The sequence below is a fragment of the Podarcis erhardii genome (assembly GCF_964252035.2).
Source record: "Podarcis erhardii genome assembly, chromosome: 8".
NCBI classification, from domain to species: Eukaryota; Metazoa; Chordata; class Lepidosauria; order Squamata; family Lacertidae; genus Podarcis; species Podarcis erhardii.
In genome coordinates this window covers 34,825,057-34,844,497 of record NC_138499.1, presented here as the reverse complement: position 1 = coordinate 34,844,497, position 19,441 = coordinate 34,825,057, and the positions used below count along the sequence as shown (strand labels likewise).

The window sequence follows — 19,441 nt, the reverse complement described above, 5'->3', positions numbered from 1 at the left end:
TGCAGCAAAATCAAGGAAGCCACTTAGTTGGTTTTTTTGCTTGTTCTCTTGAGATGTAAGGGACAGCAGAGAATTTGAGGAAGCAATGGGGATGGGATGAGAAAGTAAAGATGAATAGATGCAAGAGGGTAACTAAAGAGGAGGAGGAGGAAGAGGAAGGGAGGAGTAACTGGTGCATTAGGAAAATTACATGTTCCTGAGATCCTAATGCCCGAGACATTGCTATAGGAAAGGGGAGAGGAGCAGAGAGGTGGTGGAAGGAGACATTCTTCTCTGGCTCAAATTAAAACCTGGAAATACCTGAAGATGGGAATTTTAAATCACAAAAAATCGTATTTCAACTCAAAGGACTACACGCATTGGGGCATCACTAGACTCATGTGTTGTGCTTCTTCATTGATGAATCAAAAGTGGCTGTTTTTAGTAATCACTGAATATGTACAGGAATGAGCTCAGCTCATTGAAAACCATTTCAGGAAATACAAAATGAAATTCAGGCTATGTTAACATATTTATGTTTTATGATTATGAGCACTGGGAAAAAAGAAGTTATGTAGATGTTCCAGATGGATCGTGTCTCACATTTCTAAAACTCTGCAAGATGTAGAAACTATTGCCAAACTTTAAATGAACATTCTTTCATATTGTGATAATCTGCTGTAGAATTAGCAACTGACTTCCCTAGAGCTTCAGGCTGTAATGAGTAATTGCTTACAGTTCCCAGATAGTCTTCTATATTAAAAGTTATCAGAAGAGTGAAATGGATGAGGTTTTATCAGAAAGAACACAAAAAGAAAGCCTATAGTTAATTCCACAAAACAATTGTCTGTTTCCAACTCTGATGTCATTTCATGAACATTTTTAGGAGTGGCTGCAGAAAGTAAAACAAGTAATATGATACACTTTTATATACTTGTTGTTCGCATAAAACCCTGTTTAAAACTGGAAAGAAAATGTGGCCTTGATACTGTTAGGATATTTCTGTTCCACCTTAAAAGGGAGCAGGCTTTGTGAGTCACAGAGTCTACGTATTTCCTGCTCACAGGAAGTTTCTGTTTGTCTGTTGCTTTCGTTTCTCTCTCTGTGCCTGAGACATCAACGCAGGCAGTCATGTTTTCTTTGTTCTGACCAACGCTGAATAAAGTTGTAAATAATGCTCTCCCGTGTGCGTCTTTCGCTATGCAAACTCTGCTGATAGAGCGTGCATCAGCTCTGGAATGTGGCAAGCTATTTCTAGAGCTCGTGTCGCTAATTGAATGATACTGTGTGTCTACGGGAGATCGATGGATTGTCCAGAATCGACGTGGGGTCATGATGGCCTTTGTCTCCCTGGCAGTATTCCGACAGATACCACCTGTGTGACATAGATGAGGATTCAGTTATTCATTTTACATTTTTATCTTGCCAGGAGCATGTACGTCACTTGCGGGTCTTTCTGGATCCATTACTGTCACTTGAGACATAAGTGGCCTCAGTGGCATTGAGTGCCTTCTGTCAACTTCAGCTGATGGCCCCAGATAGTAGCCTACCTATTGTTGTTTGTGTTCTGGTAATTTCTGGGTTAGATTTTTGCAATGCATAAGAAGTGGGTCTACCTTTGAAGAAGCCTTAGAAGAAGAAGCTGGTATAGCACTCATCAGTCTGATTGCTGATGAGGAAAATGGAGGAAGGAGTAAGAAGAGGAGCAATATGCAACTGTTTAAGAGACATGTGCCCAGATATAATTAGAGTAGAGCATGGGAACTAGCCATAGGCTTCACTGAAAAGTGGGTTTTGAGAAAGAATAAATCAGGAGAGGTGAAATCTCTTATCCTGAGAAGGTAGTTCCAAGCATACAGTACAGCAAGGGTGAAATGGTGGGAGCTAGAAGCAGGTGCTTAGAGCTGGAATAATGAAGATCACAGACAGGGAAATATCAGGATATAAGTGTGGATGTACCAGGTGGATGCAAGGCTATGAATGGTTTTGAAGGTAAGGGCAAGGAGCTTGTGTTGGATTTAGGAAGCCAGCGTAGGGATTTAAGGTGGAACATCACACTGGGGTTTTAAATGCTCATTTCCCACTAGTTCCATACTTGCATGGTGGAGCAATGAGGGTCCAGCAGCAAATTATTTTAGCAGCTGAGTGCTGGATAGGTGTGAAGAGACTAGGGGTAGGGGAGAAATTCTGTTAACCTGGCATTGAAAGGCAAATCTGTCTAATTCATACCTTCCAAAGCAATACAAGAACTAAAACACTGCTAGCTTTTGAAAGTCACACTTCTCTGAATTTTGCAATACAGTTCTCCAGCCAAGTAATGCATACAAAAATGAAAATAATGTGGTAAATCTTCATGAATTTGTCTAATCTTCTTTTAAAGCCACCCAACTTGGTTGCTTTACTGAGAGAAAGCAACTCAAAGAAACCTTAACTGACAGCCTTGCCCTTCCCTGGAAGAAGCCAAAGTGAGACAATCGAGTCCAGAGAACAGAAATTTGCAGAGAGGAGGCAAAGATAAAGCCAAGGCTCTGTGCATGTTCAGGACGGTGGATAATAACATTGCCTGTGGATAAAGAAAGTGTACAAAGGGATCAGGCTTAGGAGGATAGATAGGAAGTTCAGTCTTGGACATCCAAGGTTGTGGCAGTGCCAGTTGTGGCATGAAACTCACATCTGGGGAAGAGGAGACTGGAAGAAGGTGACTGTGGCCCTCAGCAGCTGCCGAACCCATGTTTCTGGGTGTCACCGGGCCTGATTTTAGTTAGTATCTGCACCCATCCAGTGTAGATATGTGTCTTCTATGTCCTCTTTTCCATTACATGTAGGGTGGGATCAATCTTTCTTATTCTATATTACTGAAATTCCTGCCAAGTAATTTGGCACTGTAGAGAGAAGCCCACCTATGAGGTTGGATATTTCCGGCGTTCCTGAAATACATCATACATTTTTTTTTAAAGGCTATGAATTTCATTTGTAATTAACAGCTATATTTATAGAAAGCACAACTTTTTTTAATAAAAGAAAAAAGAACGGATGCCAAGAATATATGAATATATATAGAGAGAGAGAGAGAGAGAGAAAGCAAAACAAGAAGAAGCTACAGGCTTGCTATTGCTCAGCTTACTTCAATAATTACTGAGTCTTAGAAAATACTGTGACTGTGAATAAAGCTTTTCAAAATTGTGGATAAGAAATCTTTTCTACTTAAGTTCTCTTTCCTATGTAGTCTGAATGTGTGATATTTTAGTACTTTGCAAATCAGAAGCTCATCCAGTCCAGCTCTCAGTCCTTTAACCCAATCTTCCATGAATCTGCATCCATACACCAAGTGATTGCTACCTAAAACTTAGCTTGGAACATCCCAGCCAGTAAGCCATGAGAAATTGGGGGATGTTAGTTTAGTCTCAGAAATGGTTTAGCAAAATCATTGAGACTGAACAAATACATTAACCAACCCATTGTACCAGACTTGATCAGTGCAGCAGTCATGAAGATGGAAATGAACAAAGCTTAGTCAGCGCTTACCTTGGAGAGGTTAAAGAGAACCTTTATCTGCAATGCTTGCCCAGAACTTGAATCAGCTCCAGGTAGGAGACACAGGAGACTAACAGTGGTTGGTATTCTGGGGCCAGCTTTGGTAAGAGGCAGAGCCTCTCGCCCAGCTCCCAAACAAAGCTGTCATCCCACTGCTAACCCCTGGTGGGCTGTGAATGGAGTTCAGTCACACCAGCCATTTCTATAGCAGCTGTTGATGGAGCAGCTTTGATAAGTTATCACTTATCAAAAACAAGACAAAAAACCCCCTCCCAAAGTCCTTAGAAAGAAATTGCTAGCTAGTCTCAAATACGTATTTTTGATAGGAATATTAATAATTAATGTTTTAAAAGATATACTTTGTGCAACTAATGTTTTCAATGAATTACATGGTAAGGTATAGACTCAATGGTGGCTATTGAGAGGTTTCACTGTGTGGCTACTAGCTTCCACCACAAAGCGCCTGTGTGAGAGGAGGAGGATCCAGAGCCCTTACTAGAGGTATGGAGAGTGCTGCCCAAGCTGCATGCAGGTCCAGTTCATACCTCAGATCCTTGGATGAATGGTGGTATATAAATTTAATAAATAAAATAATAGTATCCACTGCAGATACAAGCCAAAGTATCAACAGCCCATGTTGGGCACCAGTAGCAGCTGCATACCTGTAAGGCACTACATTATCAGCCAGCAGCCTCCAGCTCAGGGTCTTTCAACACTTTTGTAAGGGCATCAGCCTCCTACTGGTGCTTAGCAGTGCAAGCTGGCAGCTGTCCAATTGTCTTGTGCATTAATCAGTGGAATGTTCCATATAACTTCAAAATTGTTTCCATTTCAATCATCCTAGACTGCAAGGAGATAACTTGGCAGAAAGAACAGAGGATGTATCTGTTGCGTCTCAGACTCTCGAGCAAGAAGTGTCACTATCTGTCGGTAAGTTCTTGAAAGAGCTATGCTACCTCGCATGGAATAATCTGAACGACTCAATACATACTGATAAAAACACATTCGAGAATATCTGCTGGAAAACTTTTTAAAACCAGTTTTGGTGGGAGGTAAATTCCTTTTTCAGTTACCAAATTACAGTAATGTGTGGAAAGAAATTTAGCTCATCAGACCCTGTTCCTTACTATTTAAGTTTGTTTTCTTTGCTCTCACTACTCTTCACACTTCACTCCCTGTTGAGATTAGACTTAACACTGTGTGGAAAACGCTGATGCAACTCTGCTTTTTGAAGACAACAGCACAATGCTGAGGCTTTGCAGAATTAAAGTGCTTATCTCTGCTGTTTGGATAATGATGTATATAACTTGGTTAGCAGGCACAATGTGATACCTCTCCTGTGGCAGTTTGTTCTTTATGAATTAGTTAAAAATCCATAACTGGGAAGTGCCAAAGCTCAGTAGGAGCAGACCATCTGCTTTGCATGCAAAAGTTCCAGCTTCAGTCTCTAGCCTCTCCAGGTAGGATTGGGAAAGAACCCTATCTGAAATCCTGATAGCTGCTGATCTGATTCAGTGTAAGGAATGTTCCTATAGAGCTCACAACTAAATGAGTGTTATGGGGGATGGGAGTTTCATGAAGTTTAGAATATCTAAACTGGTATTCTGGGGGCTTGTGGGGGAATTGCTGGCATGGGCAAAGGCAAGGAGGGACCCTGGGCAGCTCCCAGTGAACCCTGCTGACTAAGGTTTGGAAGACTAGGCCTGCCTATTTCCAGTTTCAACTGGAGCTGTTCAGATACGTCTCCTTTTGGGCAGAGATGACTTGACCACAGTACTCCATCCTCTGGATTGTTGCAATGAGCTGTACATGGAGCTGCCCATAACTCATAAGCTGTGGAATTCTCTTCCCACAAAGGTGCTACTCACTAAGCAGCTTTTAGTTAAGACTGAGGATACATCTCTTTACCATGAGATACGTGTTACCCTGACACTGAGACGTGTGTTTCCAGGATTCACAATATTCCTATTACTTTAATTGTTTTAAATGTTCTTCATACTGAATTTTAAATTGTTGTAACCTGCCCTGGGACCTGCTGGTGAATGGCAGGGAATTATTATTATTATCAATAACAAAAACCATTATGGTGATGTTTCCTCAGCAAAGGATCAGGGTCATCCGAAAACTTAAGAAGGCTCGTGAGGCTTTCCCTTCCAGTGCCTCCTCTTCCCTAGCAGAGCTGTCATTCAATCCTTAAAGAGCCTATAACTTATTCTGAGGTCACATTTTCCTAGATAGCTATGGAACAGGAGAAGTTACAAGGGAGTCTTTGGATGATGGTGAAACACTTCCTCAGGCCCAGATGGTATAGAAAGGGGTACAGAGTTAAGTGACTTTTTGGTACAGTGGTACCTCAGGTTACAGACGCTTCGGGTTACAGACGCTTCAGGTTACAGACTCCGCTAACCCAGAAATAGTACCTCGGGTTAAGAACTTTGCTTCAGGATGAAAACAGAAATTGTGCTCCGACGGTGCGGCAGCAGCAGGAGGCCCCATTGGCTAAAGTGGTGCTTCAGGTTAAGAACAGTTTCAGGTTAAGAACGAACCTCTGGAACGAATTAAGTTCTTAACCCGAGGTACCACTGTACTCTAAATCAGAGTCCACCTTGGAGTAACACTGGACCAAGATATAATGGCCATGATACAGACTCTGTGTCAGGTAGTATGACTATTCAAGGTGTTGTTTCATCTTTCGTAATTTAACATTAAAATTAATGTTGCGTCCAATCAACAAATTTTGGGGTCCAGTATATTATTACCATGTGAACTATGACTTGCAATATATATCTACATAATATATTATGCCAGTAGTTAATGCTAGTTATGCAAATATTTGTTGGTCCACGTGTTTAATGTAACACATAGCCAGTGGGTCAGTTTTTTAATTAAAATTATATGTAGATATATATATAAATGCTTGCATAATCATTAGTTCTGGATTCCATGGTTTCAGTCTGCTGTTCATAGATTGCTTCATCAGAACATAAGTCAGTACAACAGTATTTTCTGACATTAGCAATTATTTCTGGATTAACAGTGTTATCACTCCTGAGCAAAGCTATTTGCTCATCATGTGGCAAAACAAAGCAAACTGGCCCCAGTTAATAAGGCAATGCATGGATGGCAATATATAGGCTGTGTTAAAATAACTATGCGTGATACAGAAAGGTCTGTAAAATGACTTTCCCACAACGTTTTTTCATTATGAATGAACACTGTGCGCACTGTGATGTGGTGGGATAAGTGTTTATCACATCCTTTAAAAAGTTTTGAAGCCCTAATGTCTTCCATATTGTAGTAAATCTTGCATTCACAATGCTGTTCTGTCGTCTGATATTTTATTGGAAATTTGCCACTTTTCCATGTTGAGCGATGAATGGTTGGTTCATGCAAGTTACAAATATACGCAAAGGTTAGCAAATGCAGATTTTGGGTCAACTGACACAAATCAATGGTATTTGCCCAAATATTCAGCAGCAGTGAGTGAGGGCAGCAGAGCTGCATTTTCCGGAGCGAGGATGATGCTACCAACAACTCAGAGCCCATCCCTTCTCTGTCTGGGTCAATGCATTGTGGCTATTGGGATGGCACTGCTGGTGCCCTGCTGCCACCTCCAATGCTACTGTAAATTGTTTCTTAGATGAGAAGTCAAGAAATCACTTACACAGCTATGAGGTTATTCAAAGAAGCTTTCATTATCAGAGGAGACTTCTTTGGCAACCCAGTTTTAACTAAGCCATACCAAGCCTAGATCAGCTGGTGCTGAGGTTTATTACAACAGGATACTTTTTATTTTGTGTACTCTTTCCTCCCCTCTCCTCGGCTGCAAAAGGGAGATCAGACCTTTCATTTCCAGTATTAAACAAACCAGAGTTCCTTGTGATATCAGCACTTGGAATCAATGTGGTTGGCTTAGCTTCAGTTGATTGAAACAAGCCAGCTTCAAACCATAATGTACGATACTGGTCTTTTCACTAAACATAAACTAGCCTGAGTTCAAACGTAATGGGGAGCTATGATTAGTTTAAACCCAGAAGCAGATGCTTCTGATCTCATCTCCACAGCTGCAGTTCGTGGTCAGGGAGTGCACAATAATAAAAAATGTTGTCCGTTATTCTTTATTGGTTTTCACCCATCTTTTAAAACAGCACCAGTGCCTGCAGCAGAAATTTCAATGGAAAGCAGTGATGAATTGGATAATGTACTCCAAGCAGCAGAGCAGGTAAGAATAAGGATCCTATATACACTGTCTTCAGTTTTATGAACACAAATTCTGTAAATAAATACAAACAAACCCTCAGTTTTTCTAGATTAACTTGAATACATTTGGCATGAAACTGAAGGGAATACTGGAGGTTTGCGTATCACATTCCCTGAGCGCTGGACTAGAATGTGAATCACATTTAACCAATTAGTTGGTTCAAGTTTTCAGCGTCAATCAGAATATTCAGCATGTATAACTGTCAATGTTTATACATAAACATGTACTTTCAGTTTTGCAAGAGCTTAGGATTTTTAAAGTTAATTTTTAATATGTAATTTTAAATATATATTGGCAGAATCAAGACAAAGGTAAGCACTTTAAAATCCTGTAATAGGAGGCATGTTAGGCATCTGCTTTACTCTGCAACTGAAATGAATCCTCCTTAAAAATTCTGAACTGGCTGGATCATATGCTATATTTTTATTGTGATGTAAGTATAGCTATGATAGTGTTCTCTGTCAAACTAAATCGTATAATCTATTTTTGTTGGCTTGTGCAAGAGTGTGCAGTGGCTTGTTCTCCACAAAAATAGGTACTGTTTTTCATAAGGTGTTTTATTACAACCAAGAAAGCAAGTTTTAATGGCACATCTTGTACTCATTTCAGCCTCCCTTGATTTTCAGAAACTAAATCAAATAAATGTACTGACATTCATTTCTTAAAATGAGTTTATATAACAGCATAACCTCCTCACACTTGTTAACATCACGGAAAAGCTTAAGCGCTTGCGAACTTTTATCCATGAATGATGCAACTTCAGTCAAGGTTATTTTGCAATGCTGTGCAAAATTTGAGTCCAAAGCATATTGTTCCGCATCGGTTAAAAAGAAAATGGGGCATTTGTCACTTGTGGAATATATACGATATGCCTCACTCCTGATTTTAATAAGCTGTGCTGAGAGCCATTTTGGATGAAGAGCAGGGTAAAAATGCTCTAATTAAATAAATAATTCTCATGGTTTTTTGTTCATAACTCTTAATTTACTTCTAACTCCTATTCTTCTGCCCAACTCACATTGTTACTTAAGTTTATGTTTTCAATTTTTCGTTACCAGACCAAAATAGATGAGATGCAGGAGAACTATGATCAGATTCCCACTGTTTTCGGGTCAATAAGCAGCCATGGGAGAATTCTCAAATTAAATGGGAGCAGCAAACAGAAACCCTTTCCCTGCCATATGTCATTTCCCTGATCTAAATCACCCACCCCATTACTATTAGTCACACTGTGGAAATCTCTGTATCTTCTGCTGTTGGGTGGCAGTTCAGAGCAGAGAAATGACATAGGTAGAGAGATTATATTCTCTCTTCTTCCAGTGCTGCATCTCCAGTCTGGTTAAGGGATGCTCCTAGGCACCTCTGAAATTAAATGTAAGTGTTGGGATATCCAATTTATGAAACTCCCATGATTTGTCTGTTTTGGCCCACAGTTTCAAAGTTCCATTATTATTTCTTTTTCCGGATGGCACTGTTCCTTCCTTTATACAAACAAAGAGTTTTATCTTCATTGCCTTTTCCTTATTGGCACATAAATAGCTCATTGTCCTTAGGTTTACCAGTTGTACTATTTTTTATGTTTTATTTGTAATTTGGTGCATGTGCTTTTGTTTTCTATATCTGCTTTTAGCTTAGGTGGCTAATGTATAAATAAGGAGGTTATCTGTGAAGTAACCTACTTTAAAACCTCCTCCAAAACATCAAACCAAGTCTTTTCCCCCCAGCATCTTGGGATAAAATTTTTATGTTCTAGCCTTTCATATTTCTTCAGCCGCAGACATTCACATCTGGAAAGAACACACAGTCTCAGCCAAGTGCTGATTTCAGCAGTGCAATGATCCTGTAAATTCTGGAAGTCAAGAGTTGAAGGGGTCGTCCTGGGTTTTCAAATAGGCTAGTGGCATCTACAAGACAACATATAATGTGTTTTCCTGTTGTTACAAAGCAATTCAATATCAATTTATCTCTTGATAGTTTTTCTTTTTCCTAAAGTTTCCGTTGTTTTTGAATATCATGCCTGCTTGAAACTCAGCTGAGGAAAAATGAAGATTTAGGATGAGGGGAGATGAAAACCGGTTGCGTTTTTTGTGGCTTTGGAGAGGGCAGAGAATGGGACAATCAGAGAAGTGGTGCTAATTGGAAATGTAGTGACTATTTGCAATGGGAAATAAAGAGCAAATATTACGTTTCACCAAAACAGACCATTTACCACATACATCTTTTTAGATGATTCTACCATATAATTTGCCTTTGTATCATGAGGATTTGTAAAGGAAGCTATGGTAAGTGTTCATTGGCTTTGCTGATGCCTCTAAGGTAACCCAAAAAAACTACTGACCTGAAGACTTCTTATTTAGATTCCTGGCCTTCGTTTCTTTACCAAATAGGGGGTGTATATGTAACTTTCTATCTTAAATGTATATAACTCTATTAGTAAAAGGGCCACTCTTTATGAAAATCAGCACTGTATTTGAACCTTTGCTATCTTCAGCAATAACGTAAGATTTTCAATCTCAGAATTACCAGTTCTTAAAAACAAAAGCATTGCTTCTGTCTGTCTTATTACATGCAGCCATTTGTGTAGGTTTTCCCTGTCCGCATCAGCATGAATCATGGTTTGGGAAGGACTAGCTCAGTATGATTTTGGCGTAAAAATGTGCTGGCATGCTGCCTGCTATACAGAGCAGAAAGCTTGTAATTTCAATTACATGGCATTTCAAGTAGAACGGACCTTAATGTTGGACATAGGGATTAAAAATAGCTGTCAATATTGCAACAAAGCTCTGAGGAGGATTATTATTTTTAGATTACATGAAAAAGGTTGACTTGTTTGCAACATGTGCCTGAAAAAAGCTCATGGAGCAAAAAGATTGAACAGTTGGTGAACTCTAGGAGGAAAATGAATGACGTGAATTACCCTGCATGCAGAGTATTTCATTAGTTGCTTGGAAAGTTATCAGTCTTATATCCTCCTCAGGCAGGATTAATGAGAGAGACAGATTCACAGGAACACGGAAATGTTTAACCATGTTCTGAAGTCTGTGACAAATATTTCCATTTCATCTTGAGCAGATGAAGATTGTTCAACTGCTTTTTGTCCATTCTTTTTTTGACATTGAATCATTTCATAAAGTTGAAACTGAAACTGGAAAAATGAAAAGTTCAGCCAAATTAATTTGTATGTAATTCTGACAGGAGCTGATTACTAAATAGCAATCTCCAGATTTTACTGGCGTCAGTATCACTGAAATACATTTCATCTTGGCTCCTTTTTTAGTTGTTTTCCTGAATTGTTATTTTCAGCCTGACATTGGTCATTGCAAGCTTCACATTAGCCTTGTCTGAGAAATGAAAAGCATGCTTATGCACCTCTGAAATGTCATCGGGAGAGAAGTTCTAAGGATAAAATCATCCCCAGAAAGTGCAGAATGTGTTATTTGTTCTCGTATAAGAATTATAAAAAGCAGTACACTGCAAAAACGTTGGAATACCTGTCCCCAAATGGTGCTGTTTTCACATGCTAGAACTCAGTATCTATGCAGTGACTTGTGGTACTTGATTTGGAACCATGTGTGCAAGACCTAACAGATGGCTGTTGCTAATAGTTTTGATAGTCCTGCCCCCAAAGGATTAGTGCTGAATCTAGTTCCGTGTGTCTAGTCAGCCTTCTCAATTGTCCCAGCTGGCATTGCTAACCTTATGTTAGCAGGCTAGGCATGTGACTCTCATTCCTGCAGCAATAAACCATAGTTTATTGTTTCAGTGTGAGCTGCAGCAAGCAGAATAGCTTCTCCATAATCTCACAGGATTCTACTGTGTTAATGCCAGTCTGTGCCCCATCAATGGTTTGCATTAGCTTTTATGTACAGTAGTTAAATTACATAAAATATAACTACAGGAAAAATGAAGAAACTGAGCTTAGGCCCTTCCACGAATTTTCTGCAGCCTCTTGCTTTAAAACACCTCTGTTTCCAGAAAGCAGGTTAAGCCTTCAAGATTGACAGTCACTCAGAAAAGATGAGTGCAATGTCACTATTTAAAAGAGTGACTAGCCCAGTGATCAGGTTTTTCCTTGGGATATAGTAACTGTTAAAAGAACCTAGTTGACTATTCTTGAACTAGAAGTTGCTTTCTGGTGAGGAAGTACTGACTGACAAAACCTCAGTTCTAGAAAACCAGGTGAAGCCAATGGGGCATAGATTAGTGGGAACACAACTTTGTAAGCCAGAACAACTCCATCAGATTCCCCAACTTGGCAGATCCAAGTTTATGTTATGGTCCTGGGGGAATAAGGACTAGTCAACTCAGCTATAGCTAGCATTTTTTACAATAAAGAGCCATTAAAATAAAAGGAAATGTATTGATTGAGGAACAACCTACTTTAGTGAACAAAGCCAGTATCATTCAATTTGCTTTTGGGTATACTAAAACTGAAATCTCTTGTGCTGTTTAATTGAGCACACCTTTGAAGAAACCCCATCAGTCATGCAAATTTTGGCCCTGAGATTTGTCATAGTTTTAATGTGTTTAAATGTGTTTCAGTTTTGTATATTTCCTAAATGGAAGAGCAAAAAATCACTTGTGTATGGTCAGATGCAGTGCTGAAACTAGACACAAGTGATGGTTGATCTTCTTTCTTAATATGCTGATATTCAGGCATGTTTCCTTTTTCCTACCCTCTTACAGTATTTTCCAAAAATGTAAAGAACCAGATAAGTAATGATTGAATTTGGGTCTTTTCTTTCTGTTAATGTTCATGCCAGGAAGAATTTATCTGTAGTAACTTGAGTAAAGACAAAAATAAATATAATGTAAGTGAAAAAATAATGAAGACATGGGGGGAAACTTTTAAACTGACATGTGGCTGACCTCAGCTGCTGGCAGATACATCTTAGATATATTGCTTGAGAACAGTTTTCCACTGCTGCGATAGCTGGGGCCTTGCCTCAGTTCAATCTTAGGTAAGAGTAGCCGAAATCCAGTTCCAAAAGTAACATGGACAAGAACGCTTTAATAATTTCCTTTGTCTGAAAATTGTCATGATTCAGCCAGTCACAGTTCTATTGTGTATAGCCAAAGGTCATTACAATGAAATAAAAATGCCAGTAATATCAAGGTCACAATTAAAAAAGAACTGCCAGTGTGTACTTGATTTTAATATTAACTGTGTTTGACTAAGTCATTGCCTGAGATACAAAAACCACCTTAAAGCTGTAGGGCCATACTGCTCTAGTCCAAATATTAAGAAAGAAAGTGTCCTAGATTTATATATTGGAATTTTATTAACATTTTAAAACAAAATAAAAACATCACAGCAAACAGAATTTCTAGGTAAGTAGTATAAAATTCCACCACCACATCTTCGGGTATTTTGTTGATATGGTGCCGCATATAGGTTGGTCTATATGTTGCTTCACTAACTAAAGCAAATAATAGCAATAATATCAAAGAGGATTATAAACAAGTGAGAAAGGACGCTTTGAAAACACAATATAAACAAGGCCAGAAATGCCCAGGGCCTGAGCAGCTTGGCAGAGTCCACAGATGATGATGATGATGATGATGATGATGATGATGATGATGATGATAATTTATTATTTATACCCTGCCCATCTGGGCGGCTTCCAACAGGAGATTAAAAATACATTAAAACATCAGTCATTAAAAAACTTCCCTAAACAGGGCTGCCTTCAGATGTCTTCTAAATGTCAGATAGTTGTTTATTCCTTAGACATCTGATGGGAGGGCGTTCCACAGGGCAGGAGCCACTACCGAGAAAGCCCTCTGCCTGGTTTCCTGTAACTTGGCTTCTCACAGTGAGGGAACTGTCAGAAGGCCCTCAGCCAGTACTTGCTTAGTCCTGCTGCCCATCCATTTCCAAGTCCGCAGGCTTATCTGGCAGCAGGAGCCAGTGCTGCAAACCTTCCCAACATATTAAACTTCCCACACATTTCCAGAATACCTGTTGTAGCATCTCAGTATAATTAAAGCATACTTCGTGGGAAATATTTCCAAAATTCTGAGGTGTATGGCAAGTACATGACATTGTGGAAGAAGATGACCCTCAGGCTCCCTTCCAGCTATACAGTTCTGTGATTCTGAGTTTGCCTGTACACCCAGCTATGTTTTGTTTCTCTTGGTTCATCTGCCAATTGTTGGTTTTGGTGTCAGAGCCTCTGGAAAGCAGCAGGGCTGTAGTGATCAACTGGAGCTATGTGGAGCTATGGCCTTTAATTCAAGAAAATAAATGTGATGCACTAAGAAAAACCATGCATAATATGAGAAGAAGTGCCATTTTGACTCTGCCCTGTATACTTTCCTTGTCAGGGAAGAATGCAATAACCACAACTGGCTACCCAAACAGAACTCATAAGTGTTTCTGTTCAATGTGCATTTATGGCAGCATGATCAAGAGTCATGCTTAATGCTTATATGGCAGCTGGGAAGTCTGTTGACATATTTGTTGTCTCCCCTACTGGGGAGGATTTGTGGATTAAGGGCACTAGGTAAAGCTCAGGTAGGAAGACTGTAGGGTTAATGCTTACATAGACATTATGGCTAGTAGCCATTGATGGTCTTGTCCACCATTAAAGGTTTTGTTTTTTCAAACATCAAAACTTTATTGAGAAAGCAGACAAATAACTGCTACCGTTTTTCCTGTTGTTGTGTGTTGTGCTAAATGTCATCAGTCATGCCCAAGCATTTGGAAAACTAATGACAAGCTTGAATAATCTTATCAGCTATGGTATTACAGGCCATATTTATGAGGTAGGAAGCAGAAACGTGTTTGTTTCACAGAGTACACATATATACATATATAAAAAGGTAAAGGTACCCCTGACCATTAGGTCCAGTTGTGGACGACTCTGGGGTTGCGGCGCTCATCTCGCTTTATTGGCCAAGGGAGCCGGCGTACAGCTTCTGGGTCATGTGGCCAGCATGACTAAGCTGCTTCTGGTGAACCAGAGCAGCGCACGGAAACACCGTTTACCTTCCCGCCAGAGCGGTACCTATTTATCTACTTGCACTTTGACGTGCTTGCAAACTGCTAGGTTGGCAGGAGCAGGGACCGAGCAACAGGAGCTCACCCCGTCGCGGGGATTCGAACCACCCACCTTTTGATCGGCAAGTCCTAGGCTCTGTGGTTTAACCCACAGCACCACCCGTGTCACATATACATATATACATAAGGCATTAACATATAGCTATCACGTGTGTCTTAAGTGTATGACATATTCGTTGAAATCTTTCAAGAACCAGTATCTCTTCATTGATCAATTCCCCAAGAAGTTTGTTTGACATGTTCCCATCTCTGGAATTTCACCATTTGCAGGCAGGACAATATTTCAGAGGAAGGAAACCTACCATCAGCACCAAAGAGTTTCTCCATGTCATTTAGTGTATTATTTATTCATTGGCTTCAACGTTATTATCAGCAGAGGCTGGAGAACCTCAGTCTGACCGCCAGATGTCACTGTGGAGTCAGTTTTTAAGTGGTCTGGCACCTACTAATGATTGTGCTCTGCCTAGTCTACCTGATCTGTGGGGAAAACTGCTATAATGCAGGGAAGGAAAGTTAAAGAAGCCTTTTATGCTCACAACCAGTGTCTCTAGCTGCACTGACAACTCAGAGGGTGAGCAGATAGGCTTAGAAGCTAGAATGAGTGACAGAACTTCACAAAGTCCTAGGCTGCTGCATAGCTTTCTAAACCAGTCTTTAGAGAGACTGCTGTCAGTTGCAAGAAGCAGATCCATGCAGTGGCATAGCAAGGTCAGGTGGTACCCGGAGTGGAAAATTTTGAGATGTCACTTGGCTATTTGTTCTAGTTGGGCAAGCGCTGAGAGGGTGCCACAAGGAACAGAATCTGGAAAGTTATTTGGAACGGAACTCTGCAGTGCCCCATCTTAAAAGAGGGGTGATAGACATTTGCTCACTGTTCGGGCAGAGTGTAGCCTTTGCAGGAAGGGGCCCTTTCATTCAATGCTGGGGAGCAGTAAGGCCACTAAATGTTCTCTGGTCCCCATGGGGACACAGCTTCCAGAGGAGTGTAGCAACAAAGAAATAGGCTGTATCCGTGAGATGCCTGCCTGGTCAGGATATTGCCTTACAGCAGAATTGATCCAGGGGTGGTTGGTAGGGTGAAGATGCCACTGCTGCTAGGCAAATGAGTGCAGTGCTTCCAGGATAATGCCACTGCCCCCCTTGTGAGCCGCTGCTGCTAGCAAAACACTTGAAAAGAATAATGTACTTCTTGGTTGTAGGTTTGGATGCTGACACACAAAATTATCGGACAGAAACCATTGTCTTACTAGTTTCCTGTACCAAGCCAATTGGTTGGGAGTAAAGATGGCACCGCTTTCAGACATGTAGATGGACCCAAATATGTGCCCCACTTCCTCTTAGGGAACACTTTCCCTCACCAGATGTCAGTTGACCTAGTTACACATCTGAAATTGTAATGACAACATGTGTTTGCAGATACAAGAGTCTATCAAAGTATGTGAAACACACAGGGTTGTACATGTGTGGGTATGTTTTTAGCTTTTCTGTTTACATAATTTCATGATTTGAGGACTGAATGCTAAATGTGGGGACAAAAATAGAGCTTTTCAAAATTAAACCTATTCTGCTGTAGGAATAATAATAATAATAATAATAATAATAATAATTTATACCCTGCCCATCTGGCTGGGTTTCCCAAGCCACTCTGGGCGGCTTCCAACAAAATATTAAAATACAGTGGTACCTCGTGTTACATACGTTTCAGGTTACATATGCTTCACGTTACAGACTCCGCTAACCCAGAAATAGTGCTTCAGGTTAAGAACTTTGCTTCAGGATGAGAACAGAAATCGTGCTCCAGCGACGTGGCAGCAGCAAGAGGCCCCATTAGCTAAAGTGCTGCTTCAGGTTAAGAATGGTTTCAGGTTAAGTACGGACCTCCGGAACGAATTAAGTACTTAACCAGAGGTACCACTGTACAATAGTCTGTCAAGCAATAAAAGCTTCCCTAAACAGGGCTGCCTTCAGATGTCTTCTAAAACTCTGGTAGTTGTTTTTATCTTTGACCTCTGGTGGGAGGGCGTTCCACAGGGCGGGTGCCACTACCGAGAAGGCCCTCTGTCTGGTTCCCTGTAACTTAGCTTCTCGCAGTGAGGGAACCACCAGAAGGCCCTCGGCACTGGACCTCAAAGTCAGTTGGAACACTCTCATTCCAAATTCTGCATTAGTAAGGAAATACACCAGATATAATCTCCAGCCGCTTTTATAAAGTTGATTGATGTGATATTTAAATGCAGCCAGATTTTCTTTCCTGTGCTAACGTGGAGCTTCACAGTTTAAATGTTTTTGCATAAACACAGCAGCTTATGTGTTTATGGCTAAACAAAAGGCTTTGGGGTTCTGTAAGAAAAAAAATTGTGGTTTATGTATAGGCATATAATTTCATGGTATCGTGTTCCTTTGTTATGAACACATTTCTTAGAAACTCAGAAAATATATTAACAGATCTGTGAACCAAGGTTCAAATTCTACTTGGCCATGTGACCATGGGGGCTGGTCAGACACTTTTCAGCCAGAACTACCATATAAGATTGTTTTGAGAATAAAATGGGTGGGACACCATGTACACTTCCTCAAGATCTTTGAAGAGCGTGAAAGATATGAATGTAATAAATAAAATAAATTGTGCTCTAATGGATAGCTAATTTCTACTTTAATTAACCTACACGCTTGTTTTAACGGTATTCCACATCTGGTCATATGTTTTTTGTTAGCTTCTCTGAATGTAAAAAGAAACTACCAAGTTTACTTCATGGTTTGTCATGAAACAACTTCTAAAAGTTAGCGTCCAAAAAAATATAAGTAATTCTGAGCACTGCAGTGTTCAATAACCAAATGACAGCACAAATGCTTTCATTGCCAACAGTCCTCCCAAAGTACAGTAAGGGCATCACGACTAGTTCCTTCTGAAAGGAATATTTTATTTTTATATTTTGTTGCAATGATACAACAGCACTAGAAATGCTGTTTTGTCCCTAGAAGTGATGAATTATATAGATATTGAGGCCAAGTTGATGTTGACTTAAACTAAATGCACTCTCACTGAAGTCAGTGGGATCACAGAGAGTATAAACCATTTCAAATTTCGGCCCAGTATGCTGCCATATTTTGTGCCAGTCTCTATAGAGGTAAGCAGTACCAGACTGTCTCAATTATGTAATGAAAAGAACGTGCCGTTTTGATGTTTGGTAACTACCTTTTTTAATAAGTATACAAAAACATTTTAGCATTCTCCCTGGTTTTTTTTTATCATGCCAGAATCAACCAGTTTGGGATCTAGACATTATGAGTTCCAGCAGTGGAGACTCCCAAAGCCAGAAGCTATTGAAAGATTCATTGGCTGCAAAAGAACTTCAAACCATGGAAAAACACCTTGCTGGTAGGTATAGTGGCATAAAACCCTAGCATTTGCTTGGGGAAGAAATTTCAGGACAGATTTTAATGGATTGAACAATAAGGTGTTAACAGGGGTGGTTTTTCTTTTCCCAGTCTTCGTTACTGTGGTATTTTGAGTCAACAATACTCATTTTAAGACAGACATTGAGGCTTGCCTGTAGATCATAATCAAAATATATCTGGACAGCTTCCTTACACATTTGTTTCCATAGCTCAGTAACATTCAGTGTTAGTGAATTATTGTTATTACTGCTAAAACAGCACTGTATAAATCTTCCCAAATGGCTCCAGAAAACTCAAAGTTTGAAGGAAATATTATCCTCTGAAGCCATCACATTGAACCTGCAATCTGAAGGATAATTCTTAGGTGCCTGGTCTTGCAGTAATTACTGCAAGTGTGGTGTAGTGGTTAAGAGCGGTAGACTCGTAATCTGGGGAACTGGGTTCGTTTCCCCGCTCCTCCACATGTAGCTGCTGGGTGACCTTGGGCTAGTCACACTTCTCTGGACTCTCAGCCCCACTCACCTCACAGAGTGTTTGTTGTGGGGGAGGAAGGGAAAGGAGAATGTTAGCCGCTTTGAGACTCCTTCGGGTAGTGATAAAGCAGGATATCAAATCCAAACTCCTCTTCTTCTTCTACTACTACTACTACTACTACTACTACTTATGGAGAATAGTGTTGGTTTGCAAGCTCCGAGGACAGTGAGAGGGGCCAGCCTCTATGGAGGGGGCTTGCAAACCAACAAATAGTCCCAGTGAAGGGGTCACAAGATTAGGTCCATAAAGGAAAGAAACACTGATTGTCAAGGAAACAGGGCAAGTGGAATTTCCTTGTTCAAAGATGGTCTTCCATTATCCGGTATCACCAAGGTCCAGAAGAGAACTGATCCCAGTTCTTCATCCTTAGTTTCCACAGTCAGACTTTATCCCAGTTCTAAACACGAAGCTTTGGACAGGAACACCAGAAGCTGCCTTATACCAAGTCAGACCATTGGTTCCTCTAGCTCAGTTTTGAATGGCAGCTGCTTTTCAGGGTTTCATGCGGGAGTCCTTGTCAGCCCTACCTGGAGATGCTGGGGATTGAACCCAGGACATTCTGCTTGCAAAGCTCTTGCCACTGAGCTATGGGTGCTTTTTGCATGGGGCGAAAACATGTGTTGAAACAATCAGTTCATAGCATGATGTCTGGCTCCCAAGAGTGTGGGCAG

General features: G+C 40.3%; 1 protein-coding gene across 3 annotated transcripts in view; it reads left to right on the top strand.

The window, feature by feature from the left end:
* The window catches only part of LOC309348687 (uncharacterized protein C8orf34 homolog), an 82,617-nt gene that overhangs the window by 50,016 nt on the left and 13,160 nt on the right, over nucleotides 1–19,441 (top strand). For all 3 annotated transcript variants that reach the window (XM_081874323.1, XM_081874322.1, XM_081874324.1), the window contains exons 9-11: nucleotides 4,358–4,443; nucleotides 7,662–7,735; nucleotides 18,096–18,216. In XM_081874323.1, coding sequence (XP_081730449.1) covers nucleotides 4,358–4,443; nucleotides 7,662–7,735; nucleotides 18,096–18,216 — 281 coding nt within the window. The remainder of the gene's footprint in view (nucleotides 1–4,357; nucleotides 4,444–7,661; nucleotides 7,736–18,095; nucleotides 18,217–19,441) is intronic.